General features: G+C 41.0%; 2 protein-coding genes across 3 annotated transcripts in view; both read right to left on the reverse strand.

The window, feature by feature from the left end:
• The window catches only part of Alpha-man-ia (alpha-Mannosidase class I a), a 679,808-nt gene that overhangs the window by 155,695 nt on the left and 498,150 nt on the right, over window positions 1-25,963 (reverse strand). The gene's annotated exons all lie outside the window — the stretch shown is intronic.
• LOC143212641 (uncharacterized) lies at window positions 10,890-13,882 on the reverse strand. Its single transcript, XM_076431614.1, has 3 exons — window positions 11,695-13,882; window positions 11,351-11,600; window positions 10,890-11,078 (listed from the first exon to the last, which is right to left on the reverse strand). The coding sequence occupies exons 1-3, from the start codon at window positions 11,861-11,863 to the stop codon at window positions 10,898-10,900; spliced, it is 600 nt and encodes a 199-aa protein (XP_076287729.1). The 5' UTR covers window positions 11,864-13,882; the 3' UTR covers window positions 10,890-10,897.

Raw genomic sequence — 25,963 nt, forward strand, 5'->3', positions numbered from 1 at the left:
CCCAACAATTTCGAACAATCCGCACAGGTACAATGAAAACACTGCCAGCGACCCTTCCGTGCACGCGACCGTTAATAAACCGATTACGGTCGTCACTGTCAGATGTATGCTCGCCCAGTCGGTCTGTCTGCTTCGCTCAGAGTAGAAGAATCCGAAGGATCGAAGGGAGTACAGTTGGTATTTTGAGCGCAGTATCGTGGGAGTAACTATCCTAACAGTCACGAAGGCGATGCCCAAAATTGACACACCTGGAATCCGTGATTATCCTTCAGTTAAAAAGAACATGTAAGTATATTCCGATGGAATTAGTTGGCCAAACTTCAATTGCTTCGTGATATGTGTTAACACTAAACCTACCACGGTCAAGTGACCGGTTTTATATTTTCCACTTACATACTGAAATTATGAAAATTCATTTACGGGAAATAATGGAATGATTTCTCCTGTCCAAGCATCTATTCTATTGAAAATTATAAACAATCTCCACAAAAGAGTTGCCATTTTTACAAGGCAATATTCGCCAGTACCTTTAACACTTGGTAGATTTAGTGTTAATTATTATTCTCACCGAGAAAGAGCAGAAAAATGCGCCTCGTTTTCTCCATATGTTTCGTTAATATTTTCCGCTCGGCTGGGCTCTGAATCGCGGTACAGTCATTCTGTAGGTCTTGCAGGAAATTTTTCACCTACAGCCACATCGTGATAATCAGGCTTGTGATCGGCAAGCTACAAATTCATTTGCGCAAGCGAGACTCTGTACTTACTAGTGCGAAATTGGCGGCGAAACCGAGGTACCGTAAAAAGTACAATAACATCGGACAGGTGTACGATAACATCGTGAGTATATTGCCCAACGTCATTTTTACATGATGTAGCGTACTCACCTGGAGAGAATAGCGTTCCATTTTTCAGTAAGTTCCCGTTCGTGTCGAACGTGAGAAAAAGGAGCGAGAGAAATGAAAAAGTCGATCGGAATTGACGTAGCGTATTTTGTGAAAACCGAGGACCTAATAATCATTTTAGGGGCATCGTTGCCTCGCAATGCACACGGCACACGATGAACACAAGTGAAACACAAAAATGTCCGATTAAAACTCGACACAAGCCTCCGGATATGTTCTACGGAGACAATGAAACGGAACCATCCAGCCACCGAAATAAAAGAACGTTTAATTATACGATAAATATATTGATCACCTGTATCAGTACACAACAGAGCGTGAATACCGAGAAGACGATTCTCTGAATCTTCGGAAAGATGGACTCGTCGAAGGGCCAGAGTCCAGTGATACGTAGCACGAGGTAATAAGTGTTATAGTTCCTTTGAAACGCGTCCATTTCGTGTGATGGCGAAGAATGTCTGCATAGAAGATTTCAAGTGTCGTCCGTTCACAGCTCGGCGCCATATTTTATTCATGCTACTCTGTTTCCGTTGGGAATTTCCATCGGCTGGCTTGTCCGTAGGGAAGGGCCGTACTTCGTTGAAATTGTTGTCTTCCGTTCTTCGGGATCGATTCATTACATCAGCAACCGCAGGAATATTAAAATTGAATTTTAATCTTTATATTCTGGAAACACGAGCGACGACGATATTCCCTTCGTTCTCCTCTGTTCCTTCTCTTTTTTGCGTAGAGAATTAGTAGAATTGCACTCTGCACTGACAATTCTCAATGTCCGCGTGGACATTGTAGAAATCTTGTAGTTTGTGAAGTCACGTCACTCAAAGTTGGCTCTTATGAAAAATTACTTGATCCACGGTTCTACTGATTGTGCAGTACAGTAAGTCCACCGACTTACGCGGATTCTTAGATCTGAACGAACGTGATACATTACAGACAAAGCTCCTAGTAGGCGAACATTGCTTTCCTCTCTGTATCGGCTATTAATGAGTGATAAATTCTCCATCAACGTGGTTGGTTTATTAGAATTTTACACTTAAATCATACATACAGTACATATTGTATACAAAGGCACTATTCGACTCACCCGGAAAGCGCTGTAACGAATGAACCGCGTAAGTAGAGGACTTACTGTCCTTTATACAGAATATAGAACAGTGAAGTACGAGAAGGACGAGCTCATCATCTGAAACAGGCACTTGTTCAGCCTGAAACTAGTCCACTGAGGAGTATTGCTAAGTATTGCGTTGGAACGAAAGTCCGTAGCGTTTTTAAATTAACACTAAACGTACCACCACCGGTAAAAACGAATGGTTCCAGATCTCTTATCTGACACTTATTGAAGCAATAACAATTAATTGATAAGAAACTATTGTATAGAGATGTGTGGCGGGTAACCTCCTACACTCGCCACAAGATGGACAGATAGTCAAAGACCTTTCTCGCTACTACCTGATCCGTCATCAATCCCTATATGTATAAAATACCGTCCTCAACCGCTCCCTTCCTTTTCCTTTCCAACAACACATCTTTACAGTCGCCAAAGATATCTTTAATACAGCACTTATTACAATAGGAGCCGCACAAAGTCTAAATCAAATTAATGTTCCTGTTACGTTTAGGACTCGGTAACAAAAAAAAAATTAGGATATTTACACACAGATTTGTTCAATAACATATTTTCCATTCTCTTCTATTACTTTTTGCCATTTTTTTAGGTGACTTATCATGTTATTTAATACAGGGTGACAAGAAATAACGGAGTTAATCATTTCTTATTATAATTCTGTCTGTTGTAAACTCTAGCTATGGACATTGGAAAGGTAGTAGACGAAAAGGTGTGACAATATGTGGTTAACAAAAACAGAATATATTTAATCAATGACAAGATATACAAGGAAAAGAAATGAACGATGAGTGATCACGGTCGAAATGAAGCGCGAGAATCGCGGATCGAAGCCGAGCGTGTAAATTCTTGTCACCCTGTAAATCTATGAATAAATATCTTAATTTTTGTCTCTGAATTTTGATTTAAAACACTACGCTACGAGAAAACTTTCGTTCCAACCTAATATAAACTATAAACATAATAATTACCATCGTAAAGCCCTCGTAACACGGACTGAATAACCCAGCAAGATTGAACTTCAGTTCGTTCGAGGTTTTCATCAATACGAGCAGTAACAGTTTCTGGGATTTCGGTGGTATGCAGTACCACATCGAGTTGTATCTGTTTCGTTATTTTCTGATCGTTCGATTTCAATGGAGAACATCTATCTAATGGAGATCTAGACTCACGTTTCATTGAAGACATTGACGCTAATGTTGGCGAGCTGCTGGCCGCTGTAATTATTTAGGAACATGACAACGAGATGCGTCATGACCACCAGGAAAGACATGATCGTTTCGTCCAGTTGGTTCATCTCCAACATCAACAGAGAAGCCTGAAGCGAGAATTGTACAGGATTCTGTTCGACTCGAATTGCTGGCGATACTCACGCGATACAAGTTCACAGCGAACGAGATAATAACCACCACGATCGCTAACAAGTACGAGAGCATCATGCTCTTCTCTGCGGATTGTGCGAGTCTTTGGTCAGAAGATCATAAGACAGTCATTTGATATGCGATAAATAATGCTGCGGTAATATCTACGTAAAAGTACCAACTTAAAAGCTGTTTGGTGCACCTCCATCGCGGGGCCAATGTCTATCTCTTGCGATGCGATCGACTTAGCCGCGTTGTCGACTGCCTGTCGTATCCTATAACTGGACCGAGAAAATACTGTAAATCCTCTAATAGTCGCAAGAAGGTCGTACACGATGAATGGAAAATAAATCCCCTCCATTGTAGTTATCTCATTTCGGCTCGGGAATATCGGTGCGTGAGCCACCACTAATTTAAAAGCCCGCGCGTCCTCACAAATGTAATACCAATACAACAATTTTTTTATTACTTCTTATTTTTTTACGATACTTTCACCAATATATTTCTGGCATTTTTCTTATTAAAATAAGACCAAACACGATATAATTTCAACTATATTTAGTGGTTCAATCGACGATGAAAGTTCCGCGCGCAGTCTCTCTTTACATAGCTGTCCTTTTCTACGTTCAGCTCGATCTTTGAAGCTCAAAAAAAAATAGTGTTCGTCAACGAACTTTGCAAACGAACCTCCCCGAGGCTTTTGCGACTATAGAGGATTTACAGTACACATCGATATCTATGTCCGTCGGCAACCCTAACTGCAGAAGCTACTCGACATTCGATAAGCAAGACGTTAGGGGCTCGAGACTCTTGTACTTCTATCAGTTGAGCCGCTCAAGCTTTACGACAGATGATTACCAGCTGTGTAAATTACTGTTCAATGAATTTTGTATCATTGAAACCACGTGATTCATAAAAGAGTGTCCCAGAAATGTTGTACTTGAAGGTGCTGATTCCAGAGGTCATTTGAAGTAACTTTTTCCTTTACGAAAATCTTCTCCGAGGCCTCGTTAAGAAGTTATCAACGAAAAACACGGACCAATCACAGCGCGGCTACTACAAACAGACTCCGCCCCGGCCAACGCCCAGTCGCGCTTCAATTGGTCCGTGTTTTTCGCGAATAACTCCTAAACGAAGCCTCGGAGAAGATTTCCGCAAAGGAAAAAGTTACTCCGGATGATCTCAGGAATCATCCCAAGGAAGTAAAAGATTTTTGGGACACCCTGTATAATGCACTTCCGAGCAGAAGGATTCTATGAAGTGCTATACTAAAAACTTGATGTTCCTCATTATTTTTATTACTGTTATTGTTACTGTGTTTAGTTTCGTTCATGAAGCATGAACTGAAACAACGAAGAAGCAGGTACCAACGTAATAAACTGCTAGTGGAAGTATAACAGTACTGGATATCGTGTTGCGGTCATTATTTGCATGCATACTTCTCTAATTCCTTCGAACGTACCCGACAATTTCGAACAGACCGCACAAATATAATGAAAACACCGCGAGGAAACCTTCCGTGCACGCAATTGTTAATAAACCAATTGCGCTTGTCAGTGTCACATGTAGGCTCGCCCAGTCAGCCAGCTTGCTTTGCTCCGAGTAAAAGAACCCGTAGAATCGAAGGGAATATAATTGATATTTTGATCGGCGTATAGTCGGGGTTAGTACCCTAAGCGCTATGAAAGACATTCCCACAATCGACAAACCTATAATTCGAAATCATGGCTCATTTAACCAAGAAGTGGCAAAATCAATTTAAACGATAATTACAAAAGCGTACTCCTGGCATTGTTTCTCTCAATCGCGTGTTCGAAAGGGTTGAACTTCCAAAGACGTCCCTGCTCAGAGTTGGATGAAAATTTTGGAAATAGATTCCATTTTAACTAAAATGATGATTGTCAGAAGGATTTTTGGCGTCTCGAAAAAAAATGTTTACCATTTTAAAGTCACACAAATTTTTTGTAGGGTTAAGTTAGGTTAGGGCTGGGTTAGGTCTATCGGAATGGAGTAAATCCACAGTGAAGGATTGCCTAGGTGATGATGCGTCCATATAGTCGTTGACGATCATGCGGATAGCGGGACCCTACGACTATTTCCGCTGGGCGAAAGGAGGAGACGGGGTTGCAAGTCCCCTGTGCGGTGGGGTTTTTTAGTGGGTAGTGCGCAAGCGAGGCCCACACTCCTCCCCGACGGTCATTTTTAGGGGTGGAGCTAGTGCGTCAATGCATTTTTCCCCACCGCCGCAATAAATTAAAAAAGTAAGGCCTGTGTTAGGTCTGGACGACATCACACACACCCACCCAGTATTTCTGAGAAGAAACGGCTAACGACTGTGGATGACCCGAAAAGTTTATTTTAAGAGGAAGCGGAAATTACATTAGTTTGACGAGTTAGATTTGGCTAGACAACCGAAGTTGTTGTTAATTTGGAAGTGGAGTTAGTTTAATGATTGACCATGGGAAATTTTTTTAGGAATAGATCAGGGTTAGGTCTGGCTAGTTGGAAGCCCAAGTTGGCCATCCCGCCTCATAAGGGTACCCGCCGCTGCTCTATCTCCCCTGTTTGGGGGATAGAGTAAGGAAAAGGGGGTGGTCAGCGAACAAATGGTACCACTGTGGAAACTGGGCACGGACCCTACTAAAAATGGAATCAAGAAACGCAAACGGAATTAATAAACTTTTAAGGGAAAGGCCGGGTGGACGGAGCTAATAGCTGAACACCGACCAGAATCGAGGATGATGGTCACATCCAAACAATCAGCCATATTTTCTAGGATGTGTCAAGCCCACCCAAGAAGGAAGATCTCGATGAACCTGATATCAAAATCTCTCAGGAGACAGATTTCGGTGAAGTTGGTGAACCCTTCCTTCTCAACCCCATCGCGAAGTAGGTTCGGCAGGTGAAGACCGAATGGAATTGATATCTCGGCCCAGCCGTGATTTCGATGAAGTCGGATTGGATCCGAAGTAGCAGTAACTTCTTCCCAATGGTCAAATAATACGCGGTCCTCTGCATTTGTACTCCCAATAGACTCACAGCACAGGCGGAGGGATTAGCCCTAGGGGAGGGTGTGGGCAGGTTTTTGGACTACCCGGAAACAGAGTAGGGACGGGCTTCAAAACTTGACACATTCGACATGAAAATATGGTGAAGTGGGGGGAGTCGGAAAGGGCAGGCGAGACACCCTGCAGGTCTGAAGGTGAGGGGGCCCGACGTTCATACCGAGCCGTAAAACAGCTCAAAAACTGACAAATTAGGTAGCATGACCCGTCTCTCATCAATAATGACCGACCCGTCTAGTAAGTCGACGACTCTGAAATTGGCCCGGGCCGAATAAAACAGAGGGGACGGCAGAAAAACGTGGATAACTCCAACCCGCTAAAAAGGGCCGAGTGCCGGCAGCGCCAGTTGTGATACTGGTGATGAAAGATTCGGTGTGCCTTGAGGCAGTAACTGTTACTACTACTACTACTACTACTACTAGGTCTGGCTAGGAATTTGTGCGCGAATTAGTTATGCAGATATGATACCATGTGTAGAGAGTGACATTAAAATGGTAAAAAATTTTTTGTCGGGTCTCCAAAAAAAATCCTTCCTATTCTAAAAGTTTTATTCAATTCTGAGCATGGACAGCTTCGGAAGTTTAGCCTTCGAAAGAATGAAAGTGCTATCAGAATCGAGTCTTTTGTAAAAATTGAATGGTCGAGAAATACTACTGAATTCTTACCAAGAAACATGAAAATGATGCGCCTCGTTTTCTCAATATATTTGGCCAGTATCCTCACCTCTACCGGGTTCTGAATCGCGATACAATTGTCCTGTATGCTCTGTACAATAGTCTTCACCTGCGACAGTTAGATTTGCAATTTACAGGCAACAACGAATTGTGTGATTAAATTCTCCATTTAGCGGGACCGATTCGACAGAGTCGACTTTTCGTACTCACTAGTGGAAAAACGGTGGCAAAGCCGAGGTACCGTAACCAGTACAATAACATGGGACAAGTGTACGATAATAATGTGAGGATATTGTTCAACGACATTTCTACCTGTCGTATTGTGCTCACCTAGAATAAATATAATGCTTGAAAATTTTAATTCCGCAAAAGAAATGAAGCCGGCAATCGAAATTGTTTTCTCGTTCTCTCTCTCTCTCTCTCTCTCTCTCTCTCTCTCTCTCTCACTCTCGCTCTCACTCTCACTCTCACTCTCCTCCACAGAAAATCTCATTGTCTCGCACTGAACACGGTGCGCAACAAACATAAATTAAACACAACAACGTCCAATTAAAACTCGACACAAGCCTCCGATATATTCTACGAAAATAATGACTCGGGTTTTAATCATGCTAGATGCTTTTCCCACAGAAACGAAATAACGTTTAATTATACGATAAATATATTGATCACCTGAATTAGTATACAGCAGAGTGTGAATATCGAGAAAACGGTTCTCTGAATCTTTGGAAAGATGGACTCGTCATAGGGCCAGAGTCCTGTGAAGCGTAACATGAGGTAATAAGTATTGTAGTTCCTTCGAAACACGTCCATTTCGTATGATGGCGAAGAATGCCTACATAAACGATTTCAAGTGCCGTCCGTTCACAGCTCGGTGACATATTTTATTCATGCTACTCTGTTTCCGTTGGAAATTTCCATCGGCTGGCTTGTCCATAGGGAAGGGCTGTAACTCGTTGAAATTGTTGCCTTCCGTTCTTCGGGATCGATTTATTACATCAACAGCCGCAGGAATATTACAATTCAATTTTAATCTTTATATTCTGGAAACACGAGCGACGACGATATTCCCTTCGTTTTATTTTGTTTCTTCCTCTTTTGTGGAAATTCCCCGTGGCAATTCCCGACGTCAACGTAGACATTGTCGAACCGTTCAAGTGAATGAACGCAACCATAACGACGCGAGAATGTAAAGTCAACTGCTCGGTGACGAAGATGTGAAACAACAACTGAAGGATCGACAAGATTCTCTGAACAGTTCGTCTAATTCTAAGATTTGTCGAAAGATCTGTGCTGGTTCGCCGGTGCAACAATGATGGAAGTTTGTTAAGAACAACGAGAAAGTATGATAGAATGGAAATGTCAACTTTTATTCCCTCTTATACACACATTTCTATGCTCTACAATCATTCTCACGAATTGTTACTTGCTGAATCGTATCCTGGACAATTCCTGTTTGTTCCAGGTTACCGAGACGCTTCAGCTTCGGGTCCGACCCTCTGGTGCATTTGCTACTGGACGATAGTCGTATATACGAGGCGCAATAAACGGCTGCGTAAAACGTGAGTACTTAAAAATTCGAGAAACAGCGTCGTTCTTAACTGTTTACTAGGGTTGTGCGAGTACCCGAAATTTCGGGTTAGGGTCGGGTCAGGAAATTTGTTCGGGTTCGGGTCGGGACCCCCAAAGTTTATAAAGTCCGGGTACCCGCGGTAACCATAATGGCGGCGCCCTTGCCTGTAAAAAACACTGCAGATTGCTCAACTTTAACCAAGCATTGATTGATCCAACAGAATCGAAACTTCGATTTGCAGCCGCCCCGGATACAAATCTACCGGATTACATACTAAATACATCATAATTTAGAGGAGAAAGGCACATATATATATGAACATATATATGAACTTTAAAACCACTGTCGGTGCTACGACGACACGGCTGTTTTGCTTACTACTACATATAGTGCTGGAGTTGTTGGTGTAATATACGAATCACTAGATTGGAGTGCTAAGGGTTAAGATGTCCAATCATCGACTGTAATAGTAATAATATTCCGATTTGTAGTAATCACCGTTTACCAAACGCTGATTTGATCGCAGACTTGCCCCAACTTTAACTTTACCACATTTGGCGGGTATCGGGCAACCGAGATTGAGCCCGCCTTGTTTCGGGCTTGGGCCTTGCCGCGCAGCTGGGCGAGGGGCGCAAGGGTAAGGGGCTCGGTTGCCCGATACCCGCAAAATATGGTATGTAACCCTGACTGCCATTTCGGGTACCCAAACTTTGTAAACTTTCGGGATCCCGGATACCCGAAATTTCGGGTACCCGCACACCCCTGCTGTTTACCTTGGAAAACATGATTACTCCCGCGAAGCGTATCCAACGTGTCAAACCGCGACACGCCTAATCGAAGTTCAATGTCTGTATACTGTTTGCAACGTCCGACTCGTCTGAATGGCTCGGCTTCTATGGCGACTACTATGGGAACCATAATTATTCTACTAGACCGAATACAGAACAGTGAAGTAAGAGAATGACGAGCTCATCATCTGGAAGAAAAGTTTGCGGATTGTTGCTAGATCGTTGCAGGTTAGAACTGTTGCTAACAAAGGATGGAAATAAATAATTCACCGTGGCAAAGCCCTCGTAACACGGGACGAACAAACCAGCCAGGTTGAACTGTACTTCGGTCGAGCTTTTCATCAATATGAATAGCAACATTTTTTGGGACTCGAGCGGTACACAGTACCACAACGAATTATGTCTGTTTCATTCAACAACTTCATTGTATTATTTCTCTTACGACATACGTTTCCGTATTGCGTACCATAATTTCTATATTGACCTTTCAATTTTTATAATATCTATCTCACTCATTCAAAATAGTATAGAATTTCTCAACTACTCGGAACTAATCAGAAGAGAGACGGGGACTTACGTTTCCTTGAAAACCTCGTTACTATTATTCATTAGAGTCTGGCCCGAATAATTATCGACGAATATAATCAGCACGTGCCCTATCACCATTACGACCGTCAGAATCACCTCATCGATCGGACTCTCCTCTGTGATCGACAGGAACGCCTGTTGTATCATCAAAACTTCAATCATATTGTTCTCCCAGAATTCTACCGATACGTACATGGTATAAATTCGCTGAGAATGACAAGACGGCCGCCAGGATCGTCGACAAAGAGGAAATCATCATATCGGTGCCCACGGAATCGGCACGCCTTTCGTTAAAAATTTATACAATATCATTGTCACGATCGAAAAAAAATTCGCAACACATGTCCAACAGACGGCGGTTGTTCGTGCAATTTGCAATTTTTGTAGACTTCTGTACAGGGTGTCACAAAATTATATGTCGTGGACACCATAGCGCGATTCTACACCCCCGATTTAGTCGAGAATGACGTAAGAAACCCCCCGCAAAATTGAACATGAACGTGAAAAACAAGGTAAAAAAGCCAACATTCTTTTTAAGGATTAAGATTTTTTTTATTTTTATACCAAAATTTTCTTTTAAAATCTAAAATCTTATACCTGGAAAGAAAATTTTTTTATAAAAATTTAAAAAATCTTAATCCTTAAACAAAAAAATGTTGGTATTTTACCTTGTTCTTCACGTTTAAGGTCAATTTTGCGGGGCGTTTCTTACGTCATTTTCGACTAAATCGGGGGTGTAGAATCGCGCTATGGTGTCCACGACATATAATTTTGTGACACCCTGTACATTAAAATCGTACTCATTACTGTCGAATTTTATATCCTAGCATTTTTTGCATGAACATCCGCAGTCTAGTGATAAAACAAGAATATCGGAGCAGTAATCTCCATACTGAAGTACCAACTTAAAAGCTCTCTGATGCATGATCACGGCAGAACGGAGATCTATGGAGCCTGGCGAGATCAACATAGCCGAGTCATCGACTGCTTTTCGTATTCTATAACTGCACGAAGAAATATGGTCATACTCGATGACGACATGCATCAGGCCTGTCCAGCTTCTTCGTCGCGAGCCACACGTCTCCCACCATCAGTCCCCTCCCCACTATTTAATTCCTGCGGTACGACCGTTGACCGGATCGAGTACTGGGGGAACGTCACCGCTCACCTTGGCGGACGAAAAAAGTGGGAGAACGAATGTGGCTCGCGAGTTGGACAGACACGGGTACAAACGAGTGTATCAACTCCTTGGATTCGTCAACACTTGCGAACGTACCTGACGATTTGGAATAACGCAGACAAGTAGAAGCCGTAGACACCGAACGTCGCTTCTGTAGACGCTATTGCCAATATTCCTATCAAGCCCGATAGTACAATCTGCAGGCATACTAGATCATTCGTTCTGCTATGCTCGTTGTAAAAATATCCGATGAAATGGAGGTAATGCAGCTGATAATAGCTCGACTGCAGTAACGTGGGAACCAGTAGGAACACGATGTAGACGAGGAACACTATTACCACTTGTCCTAAAATTAGGAATTAAAGAAAATATTGAAATTCGAAACTGTGTTTCGACACCTATATTTATTCGAGGGAAACAATAAACCCATAAATCCTTACCGCAAACTACGAAACTGAGGCGGTTCGAATTTTGGATCTGCCTCGAGAGTATTTCTATTTCCGTTTCGTTCTTCAGCCTCTTGTAGTCCCTGTCTATGTCTTCCAGAAAAGATTTCAGCTGGACGAAAGAAAATCGTGAGATCGTGATTATCAGACTGCGGATCTTCATGCAATAATGGCTGTGGAAAATTGTCAAAAAATGCTAGGATATAAAATATGACAGGATTTAGTACGATTTTAATATATTTCAGATCTAAAAACACTACCACCACCACAGAAAACAAGATTCTGTTTTATTCCGCTTTCTTAAAATTCGTCTAGAAACATTGAAAAGTCCATGAACGTCCGCAGTCTAGTGGTTATTACGTTTACAATCATGGTCGTGTGGTTTCGTACTTACTAGGTCAAAATTGGCGATGAAGCCAGAATATCGTAGAAAGTAAACCAGCATCAGAAAGGTGTACGACAACATTGTGACTACATTTTTCATTGAATGTTCTACGTTTTTTAACGTGAGAACCTGCGGAAGATTTAATTTTTAAAAAAGAGAATAAACCGAAAGTCTATTTAATATGAAGCTGATTCAAAGGACCCGTCCATTTGACACTCGGGAAAATCTTTTGCACACCAATTGCCGAGACATTCTCATATGCAACTGCGCACAGAAACGAATAAGAAGAACCAAAAAATAAGTGAATACTGTGAGAAAGAATAACTGAAAATCTCTGGGAAAATTTCAATAGATTTATGCCCAGCAATGTATCACTGCCAGTCGAATTGGTATCACCTGGAGCACTATACAACTGATTAGGAGCACGTTGAAGACAACTCTCTGGACTCTCGCTCGGATGGAGTGGTCGTACGGCCAGAGTCCGGCGTAATACAACATACTATAATAAATACGACAGTTTTTCCGAATCGTGTCCATCTCGCTGAATACTGAACAATGTCTCCATGAAAAATCGTTCGTATTCTCCCTCAACACTTCAATTATGCATCAACAATATACTACTTCCTCCCACAATGTCATTCTCGCGTTTATTCACGAAAGAAATACGTCTATAGCTTTCGCTGATATCCAACTTCCGTTCGAAATCGATACGATTAACACGTTTGAAAATTCTCATTCCCCAGGCAGACATTCGTCGAATCACAACGCTCTGCGGACGGACACTAATCTCTGTGCGATTTTACATATGGAGAACGTGGAATTATCGCAAAACAGAATTATCGGAACACACAGTTTAATGAGAATTACGAAGCTGCGAGGGAGAGAAAGACGAACGAAACAATCCTCAAGTTAGTAATACTAATACTACTTACTTGTAATAAATTCGCAATGTTTTCCCAAATTTATTTCGTGAAGTGACACGTCATTCTCAACGCGGCACAGCCTAGTAAAACCGACGAATTTTTCATTGACCCGCCCACTTATTCAAAAATTCTCTATTTTATCATATTTGTTAACCCCTTGTACTGGAAACAATTTTAATACGAAAATCTGGACGTCTCTTTCAACCCGAAACATTTTTATTCTATGTAATCTTTTTTCTCATACAACAGTTGAGCATTTTACGATTTATACAGGGTGACAAGAAATAACCGAGTTAAACATTTCTTATTATAATTCTGTCAAATCGACGAATTTTGAAAAACCAAATGATAACAACCATAACATAGATCTTTGGTATTCATATATTTAAGAAGTTTCGAAGTGGCCCTCCTTTGAGCCGATCCAGAGGCTCAAACGTGTTTTGAAATTTTCGGCTGTGGGCCGCTGCTCTTCTGGTGTCATTCGGTCACACACCCGGACCAGAGATTTTTTGAGCGACTCGAAACTTTTATGGGGCTGAGCACAGGCCCTGGCCACCAAAATCGACCAAACGCTGGAGTTTATAGAGTTGAGATCCGGTGAGTACGGCGGCCATTCCGCAGATGTGATGAAACCTGGAAAATGGGATTTGCTACGGTTTTCGTGGATCAAGCGGTCAAACTCAACCCAGAAGTGTATCAACGGGACATTCTCGAAGCCGTTGTACTTCTGTGGGCCCAACAGCACCTCGGCGATCCGGAATGGACGTTACAGCAGGATTCCGCGCCGGCCCACAGGGCGAAAACGACTCGGGAGTGGTGCAAAGCCCATTTTCCAGGTTTCATCAGATCTGTGGAATGGCCGCCGTACTCACCGGATCTCAACTCTATGAACTCCAGCGTGTGGTCGATTTTGGAGGCCAGGGCCTGTGCTCGACCAAATAAAAATTTGGAGCCATTGAAAAAATCTGTGTACCGGGAGTGGGACCGAGTGACGCCAGAAGAGCTGCGGCCCATTGCCGAAAATTTCAAGACACGTTTGAGCCTCTGTATCTGCGCAAAGGGTGGCCATTTCGGAACCTCTTAAATATGTGAATACTAACGGTCTATGTTATCGTTGTTATTATTTGGTTTTTCAAAATTCGTCGATTTGACAGAATTATAACAAGAAATGTTTAACTCGGTTATATTTCTTGTCACCCTGTAGAATAAAGACGAATTTGATAATATTAAAACTGTTTTGAACAATGATATGGCATTTTTTACTGGCGCCTATGAGTCGCCATTCGAGTGCAAAGGGTTAGTCGTGCTAGTGAAATAATTCTTATTCAGTGTGTTTAGTGGTTTAATCGACGGTGAAAGTTTCGAACGCAACGAAGAACAGCGACAACGCAGGTCTTTGAACTGTGCCGGCGACGGCGACTGTCCGCGTCTCTTTCTTTCCAATACGCTCTTCTTCGTTGCGTTCGAAACTTTCATCGTCGATTAAACCACTAAATAAAGTATAATAAATAAATATAATTTCATTATATCGTGTTTGGTATCATTTTGTATTAGAAAAATGCCACGAATATGTTGGTGAAAGTTCCATAAAAAAATAATGAAAAATAAAGGAGACTAGTTTTCCCCCGCCACGCGTTGCTGTGGCTCAGTGTTTTTTAAAAGTATGCTTTTACCTGACAGATGTAAAATTGCTAAACATTAAATAAGGAAAAAACACGCACTAAAAAACAAAGAAATAACTTAATAATTTAAAAATACTAACCAAATATTTCAATTCAAACGCAGATGAATCTACTCAGCTGAATTCCAATGCAATGAGAAACTTACAGAACAAATCACTCCGAATAGGTCAATTTTTCTATTTTTACATATTCCACGATATAATTTGAAGCAGAATACTACTGAGGTGATTCTCGTCGTGACGCATTGGTGATAATAGAAATCAACACGAAGCCATATCGGTTATTATACATCAGTGTTTTCGCAAACGCGCCACATTCACATAACTTGAAGTAAGCAGTTAGCGTTGTAACCGGTGCAAAAAGTCGTCAAAACTCTTGAACGAATGGACTTTTTCGCATAAACCTTCCCGAAGAAACGCGGCGTCTAATGGCTCAAACCCCAGCTTTCCACGTTCAGTCGTTACGGAGATGACCGATTACAAACAAACGCACATTTACATTTTTATTTGTATAGATAATTATTCCGTTTTGTCGTCAATATGATGGCGAGTTACAACAAAGTGGATAGCGCGAAAAAAATTCCTCGTGCTGAAATACCTATGCATATCAATTTTCATAGCGGTAGGTTCAACGGTATAGAAGTTGATGTATTGCAGCGCCATCTACAGCGGCGAGTTACAACAAATTGAATAGCGTAAAAACCTTCTATATGAAAAAATACATATATGTGCCAAGTTTCATGTTGATCAGTCAAACAGTTTCGAAGTCTATTAATCATATATATACAAACATCCATTTTTATATATTAAAAAAAGAAGAAGATTAAGTATTGGTGTTACGTTGTGATGACGCGCGGGCCTTTAAACTGTGTCGGCGACGGCGACACGCTCCGGCCACGCGACAGTGTCGCCAGAAAGTGACCGAACCGTCACTCGAGGGGAATACAAGGTACCCCCTCTCTGATGACCAGAGTAATATGTGATACGTTGCGCGTGCGCGATGGAGAAGCAACAACGACTGACATTTCGCAGGTTTTAGGTTATTGCCGCGTATCGTATCGTACCTATTATGTACATATGAATCATGTGGGTCGTTCTAAATAGAGACTGTAAATATTCTTTATTATAAATAAAATTAATTGTAACATGTGGGAGTTTCAGTCGTGAAGCGAAGTATGAATGCTTACTATATGTGCAATTGAAAAAATCTTGAAATCTGTATGTATGTAGTACTGAGTTACATTTCAGTAAAATCAATAAAGCATAATATATTTTAACACTGTTAACCCTCATACGCTCCTCAAAAATAGTTGCATAAAAGAGACTGGGATAATAAATTCACTCATTTTTCTTCTACACGATAAATTGACAAATTATGTTTTATTTGTAACGTTACATTTTAAAGAAATACAACTCACAACATAGACATAAAGGGATCAATAATTACATAGTATGTGAAATAAGTAAATGGGTGAATTTTACGCGGCAATAACCTAAAACCTGCGAAATGTCATGTCATTGTTGCGTCCCCATCGCGCATGCGCAACGTGTCTTCCATTCGCCCCACTAAATCCCCGTCGCGCACGCGCAACGTGTCACATATTACCCTGGTCATCAGAGAGGGGGTACATCATTTCACCGTGACTCCCCTCATCTGGCGACACTGCCACGCGATCCTATTTCATTCTGTCCTTCTCTATGTTCGGCTCGTCGATTGAAGTCTCGGCGCGGTCGGCGCGGCGCGGTAGACGCAGTCATAAAAAGATAGCGTCTACTACACCACCGAAGTCCGTGCAGAACATGGCTGTTGGACACCGATTGAAGAATTACTGTACCACGATTCTGGCATCAGCGGGCCAAACTCACTAACTCTACGGCTGTACGTAGTAAGTGGGAAGAGGTTCGATGGTGGGGACATTGCAGTTCTCGGAGGGTGGAGGGGAATAGGTTGAAACTGCCTGATTTAAACAGTACAGTGATCCCTCCTTGGTGGGTAAATAAATCAGAATAGATGCTACTTAGTTATGTATTCTATAATCATGCATGTCTCCAACGATCTTCGATTAAACATTGTTTTACAATTAATATTGTCCAAGTGCTTGCCGATGCGTTTCATCTTCCACACTCTGTCGCCCGATTACGTTTAAACGGTCGCATGACTGCAGTTCATGCTGAAACGAGAAATCTGCAAGCTTGACACTCAAATTCTTATTTTTGTTACTTTATAAAAAAAAAGAAAAAAATAACAGAAGGATTATTCAATTAATTTACACGTCCATTCAGAGCTACCTTTGAAAGCGAGCAAAATATTCTACGGATAATGCCTACAATTGCGACACGATTAATCGGACATCGATTTTGAATCGTGCTGTATGTTACTTGTAATACTGGATGTAATGCTGATCCTCTACGACGTCTACTAACATAACTGTCATTATTTCTGAAATGCTCTACTGGAACGAATACAGAACAGTAAAATAGGAAAAGGATGAGCTCAACATCTGAAACAAAAATGTACTCGTGTTCTAACTCGGAAGATCGATTGATTGCAAGAACGATGGAAATCTGTCGGATTACCGTTGACAAGCCCTCGTAACTCGGAATGAACAAACCGGCAAAACTAATCTGCACTCCATTCAAACTATTCAGCAACACGAGCAACAACATTTTTTGCGAGCTCGGTGGTATACGATACCACGCTGAATTGTATCTGTTTCGTTCAATAACGCAATTTCGTTATTCTCTTGTTGTCGATCTTCAAGCCTCGATCTAAGACAATCACCGCAGGTTTTTTTTCTTAGATCAAGGCTGCACTGTACTCGGAAATTTCAGACTTACGTGTCGTAGAAAATTTGAGAACTGGTGTTGACCACAGCCTGGCCGCTATAATTGTTTAGAAACATGATTATTATGTGGATGGATGTCACCAAGATACAGACGAAGATTTCTTCCGGGTCTGTAGCCTCAATATGCACGACCGATAAGAAAGTCTGTTGTGCATTAAAATCTGTCAGAAATCTCTCTTTACAATACAGAAATGTAATTATTCCCAATTCCCACTTACACGGTATAGATTGGCGGCGAACGAAACGACAGCTGTTATGATTGCTATGAGATAGGACATGAGCATACCTTTCCCTAGAGCATCGGAGAGTCTGTTTTTGTGAACGTACGTTCATCATCCAAAGGTGTAAGGTGCATGATACGCGTAATGAAACGTTAATACAATACACGGAGAAAAATGTAACAGTAACGCAGGCATGTACAACCGGTAGCTCCCAGAGCGGCTCGTGAGCGGCTCCTGTTGCAGTTCTCCCCACGTGTGCCTAGTGTCGCCAGAAACGACCAAAACTGGACGGTTTTTACTCTACTCCTATCCCCTTCCACTATCTCATTCCAGCACCATGAGCATACTCCAATATCCCCCACTAACAATAAGACCGTAGACCACGGTGCCCGTGCCGTAGACTGGTCTGGTTATCAGAGAGGAGCTAAACTGTATTCCCCTCGATTCCTTCGATCTGGCGACAGTGTCGCCAGATGAGGGAAATCACGGTGCGATGATGCGCCCTCTCTCTGATGATCGGACCAGTCTACGGCACGGGCACCGCGGTCTACGGTCTTAGTGGGGGACGTTGGAGTGTGCGCAGTGCGCATGGTGCTCACTGATATACAGGGTGCCCAAAATTCCTTCAACAGCCAGAAGTGGGAGGTTCTTGAGATCATTTAAAGCAACATTTCCCTTTGCAAAAATGTTATCCGCGGCTTTGTTTAGGAGTTATTAACGAAAAACACGGATCAATCAAAGCGCGACCTAGACGCGAGTTGGCACCGTCGCCCAATAGACAGTTGGGGCGCCGGGTAGAAATTGAGATATATGTGCGTCGTGTGGTCGTGCGTCATCCGGTTTCCCGACAGTAACAGTTCGCCACAACTTGCCCCACAAGCTACGGACTGTAGAACGCAGATACGTTCCTAGATTCGCTGAGCATGCGCGAGTTTTCCCGTACCAGTTCACAACACTGCCTAGGAGCAGTGTGTCCAGACAAGGGTAATCGAAAAGGAATCGGGGGGAATACAAGTACCCCCTCTCTGATGACCAGAGTAATATGTGACACGTTGCGCGACGAGAATAGAGTGAGGCAGAGTGAGGCGACTGGAAGACACGTTGCGCGTGCGCGGTAGGGACTGAACGGTGGAATAGGATAGTGGAAGGGGATAAGGTGGAGAGCCTGGAGGGGGAAAAGATGTTGGTTTCAACATGAATCTGGCCACACTGCCTAGGAGCGTTATGGCCGCCACGGGAAGCAAGCACGGACCTAAGGACTGAGCGTAAAGTAGGTTTATGGATGAGAGGGGGCATGTCGCGAGCGGGGAGGGATGGTTAACTGCGGCCATCTTGAATGGGACCACACTGTGGTGCGCTCTATAGGAGACTTTAAATACTAGTGTAGCGTCTGTACTACATTTTTAGCATGGAACAGAACCTTCCACAATACACACTGGCATTTTTACAAATTAATGTGTATCAACGCGCAGAAAACAGAAGGCCACGACGTTTCACCAACGTTACCGCACGTGTACTGGCACAAAACGGTTCTGGCGTACCGCGACCGCGTATATTCGACAAACCACGTGCTACAGACGCTACACTAGTACTTAAAGTCGTCTATAGAGCGCACCACAGTGTGGTCCCACACAAGATGGCCGACAAGTTGATACCCCTTCCATCTTCCGCCTTATCCCCTCCCCCAGGGTTACGCTCAGTCCTTAGGTCCGTGGAAGCAAGACGCGCCGAGTCGAGGGGGCGTTGCCTTCGAAACTCGGCCGTCGCGAGTAAGTAAATCCGAGCGCTGCAGTTGCGCATGCCTGCAGTAACGTGTGCATAAAGGTACCGACTCGTGAGCTCTCTGGTGCATGTCCACGGCCGGGCCAAGGTTTATGAGATCCGTTGAAATCAACACAGCTGCGTTGTCAACGGAGCTTCGTATTCGATAACTAGACGAGGAAAACTATATTAATGTAGGGTAACTATATTAATTTGTCGTTAGAAGTCGTAAAATGCAACTTTTAATATTTTCTGTATATTTCCGAGCGATTGGAATTTTTGAAGAAATCTCTTTTCCACAACGTGTGGTATAGTGATGTATCCGAATTGTTCAATTGACCAATAAATCCACGAATGAACTTGGCCAGCTGATGTATGGTTATTATTAGACCGCGGATCTTCATGCATTTATGGCTGGAATATAAAATTCGGTGGAATTTTGTAGAATTTTTATTCGTTTTAGATCTGCGAAGGCTGTTCCCATTATAAATAAGCATTTGATTTGATTCGAATTTCTTAAAATTTGTCCACAAAAATTGGAAAATGCATAAACATCCGTAGTCTAGTGATTCTGAACGTACCCAACAATTTCGAACAGTCCGCACAGATAGTGCGAAAGGACAGAGAACAACCCTTCCGTGCACGCAAGAATTAGTAAACCCATGGACACCGTTACAGTGATGTGCACGTATAGAAAGGTTATGTTAGCGTCATTCTTAGAGTAAAAGAATCCGATCATGTTGAGGTAATCCGCCATACTTTTCGAGTCTACTACGAGAGTTACGAACACTAGTGCCAGCACAAAAAATGTTCCGATCGTTGACATACCTAGAATTTTTAGTTTAATTTTTTAATCGACCACTCTGCACAAATCAACGTGTGTCAAATGATTAATCAGTACACTGCGGATTTTTATGCATTTATAAATTCTACAGAATATGATACGATTTTCATTTATTTCGGTTCCGTAGCGTTTGTAAATTAAAATTGAAAGCTAAAATTCAGATATTTAGTCATAGATTTATCCAATACTAGCTTTTGCCCGCGGCTTCGCTCGCACAGAAAACCGTTTAATGCCCTCGGAAATTGATATTGTTTCTCCATATAAAACCTTTTAACCCCCCATTCACCCCTATAGAGTTTTAATTTTATGTCATGCAGCAATCTTAGATTTCAAAACCCCTTTTCACTCCCTTAGGGGATCAATTTTTTAAAATGCCGAAATAGGTGTTTGATTAATTATATCAAAGAGCATTAAGACCAAGTATGAAGTAAATCCGACCACGAACAAAATATTCCTCATACAAACGTTGCAACCCCTTTTCACCCCCTTGGGGGTTCAATTTTTTAAAATGCCGAAACTGGTGTTTGATTAATTATGTCAAAGAGCATTAAGACCAAGTATGAAGTAAATCCGACCACGAACAAAATATTCCTCATACAAACGTTGCAACCCCTTTTCACCCCCTTAAGGGTTCAATTTTTTAAAATGCCGAAATAGTTGTTTGATTAATTATATCAAAGAGCTTTAAGACCAAGTATGAAGTAAATCCGACCACGAACAAAATATTCCTCATACAAACGATGCAACCCCTTTTCACCCCCGTGGGGGTTCAATTTTTTAAAATGCCGAAACAGGTGTTTGATTAATTATGTCAAAGAGCATTAAGACCTAGTATGAAGTAAATCCGACCACGAACAAAATATTCCTCATACAAACGTTGCAACCCCTTTTCACCCCCTTAAGGGTTCAATTTTTTAAAATGCCGAAATAGGTGTTTGATTAATTATATCAAAGAGCATTAAGACCAAGTACGAAGTAAATCCGACCACGAACAAAATATTCCTCATACAAACGTTGCAACCCCTTTTCACCCCCTTGGGGATTGAATTTCGAAATATCCTTTCTTATTTCTTGTATAGATCATAAGGGAAACCTCTGTGCAAAATTTCAGCTTTCTAAGTCCAAGGGTTTAGCCTGGGCGTTGATAGGTGAGTCAGAACTTCGCTTTTATATACATATATAGATAACATAGTTTCTATTCTTTTCTATTACTTTCGGCCATTTTCGAGGTGACTCCTCGTATTATTGAATAAACACATGAACAAATACCTTAATTTTATCCCTCGATTCTTAATTTGAAAACACTACGAACTTTCTTTCCAACCCGATACAAAGGCTACTACCACTGAAAATAACATTTTATTTGTTTCCACTATAAAAATGAAAAATTCCATGAACATCCGCAGTCTAACAATTAGTTTGAGCAGAGCTCGCTGTCGAATATTCTTACCGAGAAATATGAAAATTATGCGTCTCCCCTTCTCGATATTTTTTAGCAATATCTGTGCCTCGATCGGATTATTCAACATGTCGCAATCGTCCTGCATGTTTCGCATGAAAGACTTCACCTGCAGCCATCTCGATTAATTAGTCTCTGAATACGCCATTCGATCAACAACCGAAACGATAGTTCTCGTACTTACTACTGGGAAATTGGCGAGCATACCGATGTATCGGATGAGGAACAACATCATCGGACAGGTGTACGACAACATCGTAAGCAAATTGCGCAACGTTTTCTGTACACGCACTATAGAGGCTACCTGAAACATATTTCACTTCTTCTCTAATAAAAGCTTCGAATCATTATCATTAGTAGACTGCGGATTTTTATGCGTTTATGAAGACATTGGCTGGGTGAAATATAAAACAGTGAAAGATTAGAAAAACAAACAAAAAGAAGAACAATCGATTAAGCGATGACGTGAATTTTTATTTAACTCCTGCTGCTCACAATCGTTGCAGGATATTTTGATTTTCTAAATATCTTGATATCTAACCGATTGCTGCACATTTAAGTATTGTACGAGGTATTATATCGAATTTTAGAAGAAATATGTTACGTTAGATTATTTTCAATCTATTGAACATATATTAAGAAGAAAAAATTGTATTTTTATTTCAGCCTGGTTCGCTGCAATACAGATAGAAAATTTCCATTTTGCACAATGATCCGCAGTCTGGTTATCATAATAATGTCATCGATCAGAAGTATGATATGAACGCGAGAAGAATTATTTGAACGAATATAAAATAACATGGAAGTGCAGCTGCAGTATATTAAAAAGAGAAATTGTACAAATTTTAATGCACACTGCCGCTGTCTAATTCAACTTGGAGAGAGTCGCAGCCTGCATAAATTGTCCATCGCATTATAAATATACAGTGAGCGAGAGCTTGAAAATGTGCAAAATGAAGTAGTCCTGAGAAATAACGAGTTCAAGTTGTGAATTGCGAGAAATTTTCGTCACCTGAGCCACAATGCAGCAGAATGTGAGTAGAGACACGCCAATTCTGTGGATCTTTGATAGAATCGACTCATTGTACGGCCACAGACCAGTGAAGCATAGCGCGCAGTAGTAGACGGTATAGTATCTCCGGAACGCTTGCATGTTCTCCGCGGCTGTCGAATGTTTGTATGATAATACATACTGAAGCATCGTTCAACGACAGCTCGCCACCATATTTTATTCAAGAAGTTTCCATCGTCAATTTCCGCCAGCGGTCTCTATGTAAAATACGATGTAATAGTTCAAATTGCCACCTTCCGTTCGTGCTACATTGATCCCTTTCGTATATTGTTTCCTTTTACGTTAAATTCAGGCAACATTACCCCATCCTGTCGACTGTCTCAGTTTCTGTTAGATCTCTCACGGACTGGGATGTTTCTATGTCTGGTAATCCGTAATAGAAAATATGTTTTGGAAACAGTACTTTGTCACAGTGGTGCAAGAATTCACGTGAACTAATTCATTTCAATAGGAGGACTCCAACGATTATCAATCATTCGCACTCGGAGCTATTTTAACTGAAAAATTAAACATATCTTCATAGGCCCGCATTAAAAAGTTGTAAAATGCAAATTTTCCGATCAATAGCAATTTTTGAAAAAATATCTCTTCAAATTCGAATCAATTTTTAGTGGCGCCTGAGAGTCACTACTCGAGTGCTAAGGGTTAAGATTATTAAGAAGGATCGATGCGTGTCCGCCACAACTGGTTCCTTTACACAAATCGAGGGTAATTAATTCTAATTGCCACTTTCCATCGTTTTTCTTCTCGTAACAATCAGAAAACACCGCCTCTTCCTGTCGAGATTCATGAGATCACAATGATCAGAGAGAGAGAGAGAGAGAGAGAGGGAGACCCTCTTGATATTTAAAAATTAATTCAAACTTGAGATCCTCCTCGATTCAAATTTTAAATTAATTTACTATTAATGTTATCATAAGAATTCCTCTTAGTGTTTAAAAATCGACTAACTAATTTCGATGAAATTTCTAAAGGATTGAGAATTATAAACCAGGATAAAAATTGCGTCTTGAGAGCTAAATGAAACGGACGAGATAGCTGCCATTTGAATATTTTATTACTAGATGCTCGTAACAACTGATGTTCGCTACTTCCATTTTTCAACGAAACAATCGTCAAATTTATCAGGTCTCCAAATTCTTTCATTGTTCCATTTGCTGGTTGATTATTATCATTGTTTCGTATATTCGAAGGTTCCAGCTTTTAGGAGTCCCTAAACTATAAACAAATGACAGGAGCTATAGTGAATTATGGCAACAATATAATATACGAATAAATGGTTACAGTCACGTGTGCATAAAAGTACCGGCTCGAGAGCTTTGTTGTACATGTCCACAGCAGGGCCGACGTCGATAGGGTCCGTTGACGCCAACCTTGCTGCCTCGTCAACTGTAGTTCGTATTCGATAACTGGACGAAGAAAAATATTAGATGATTGCATAAGTTTGTGCCCGATTTTCATAGATAATAAAAAATTATATGTATAATCACCATACTTTTCAAATTGTACTATAGAATTTCTACAAGTCACCATTGTAGAATTTCTACAATTAAAAAAGAATGATTACTATATAATTGATTAATAAAGCTATATATACTTTCGAATTTAATATCAATCAGGCAAGAACTTATGCAATCATCTGATATATTGATCAGAATAAATATGTGAACCTAGGCATATTGTTTTGAACATACCCAACAATTTCGAACAATCCAGACAGGTAGAACGAGACGACACCGAGCGAAGCTTCCGTACACGCTACTGACAATAAACCAATCACGCTAATTGAGCAGGCAAATACACAGATTAAGTAAGTCCTGATATCAAACTCGGCGTAAAAGAATCCCAATAACTGTATCAAGCGCAGTTCATATTTGAAATGCAGTATTGTGGGAATCATTACCAGAACTAGCACGAAAAATATTGCAGCTAACGCATTTCCTACAGAAATTAAATACAATTGTTAAGGGAGTAGGCTCGTTTTTCCTGGATTGCGAGGGTGCGGGATGCGCGTTCTCATTTCTCGATAATACAAAAATCAGGGTTTTCTGTGGTCAAAAACGCTAGAGAAAAGATCGATCTAGGCCGCTATCGCCCTCAAAAATCCTATTTTTTGAAGCGTACAACTGCGCATGCAGCTGTTTTCATTTAGTTGTGCAAGAGAAAGAAGGACCCGGCCATATTTAATAGAAAAGCGTAAATTGTATGCTTTCAATTGTGGAAACGAGTCTACCGCCTTAAGCTAATTTTCCATTTGTCTTCCGACGATTTTCTGTGGATCTTCACGCAGAATATAAATTGTCTGTACCGATTCTAAGAAACTGGAGTAAAGAACATCTAACGACGAGATTAATTTTAATAAATATTCACCATTCTTACCGAGAAACATGTTAACTACGAGTCTTGACTTGTAGATATTATTAAAGAAAATTTTCATCTCATCCGGATTCACCAGCACGTCGCAATCATACTGCATGTTCTCGAAGATAAGCTTTAACTGCAGCCACGCGAAGAAATTACAGAGATCGTATTAGTTTTTGTGAACTATAAAATATTAGAAAGAAGCAACTCAAGTAAGAGGCATTGAAAATATTTTGATTGTATGCACAGAAAAGATTCTATAATTATAATCAATTCAATAGCAGCGATAATGACATTGAATATGTCCAGCTGTTACACGAGTCATTCCTCTTAATTGGTCATTTAATAGCCACGTGTTTTCGTACTTACTACTGGAAACATCACGGTAAAACCAACGTATCGTAAAAAGAACAACAGCAGCGGACCGGTATACGATAACATCGCGAGCATATTGGGCAACGTTACTTCTACATACTTTATAGAGTACACCTGGAAAACGTTTTCACATCCCTTCTTGAAAGGTAGATCACAGTTACGATATAAATGATTGAAATATTCGAATTATTTGAGCGAGTGAAAGTGTCGTTACATTATATTTTCAAGAAAAAATTATAAAAATGTTCCCACATAAATTGTTCACGAGGATAAAATCGATTATAAATAAATAGACTGCGGATTTTATGCATTTATGACAAAAATGGACAAGTACA

Source organism: Lasioglossum baleicum, chromosome 10, assembly GCF_051020765.1.
Source record: "Lasioglossum baleicum chromosome 10, iyLasBale1, whole genome shotgun sequence".
Taxonomy (NCBI): Eukaryota; Metazoa; Arthropoda; class Insecta; order Hymenoptera; family Halictidae; genus Lasioglossum; species Lasioglossum baleicum.

Excerpts from the sequence above, each read along its gene's own strand:
- LOC143212641 (XM_076431614.1), bottom strand. The coding sequence starts at position 11,863 with ATGAAGATCCGCAGTCTGATAATCACGATCTCACGATTTTCTTTCGTC. Across the intron at positions 11,601-11,694 it reads CCTCAGTTTCGTAGTTTGCG|GACAAGTGGTAATAGTGTTC; the intron begins GTAAGGATTTAT and ends TCCTAATTTTAG. Across the intron at positions 11,079-11,350 it reads GCGTTATTCCAAATCGTCAG|TTATAGAATACGAAAAGCAG; the intron begins GTACGTTCGCAA and ends TTCTTCGTGCAG.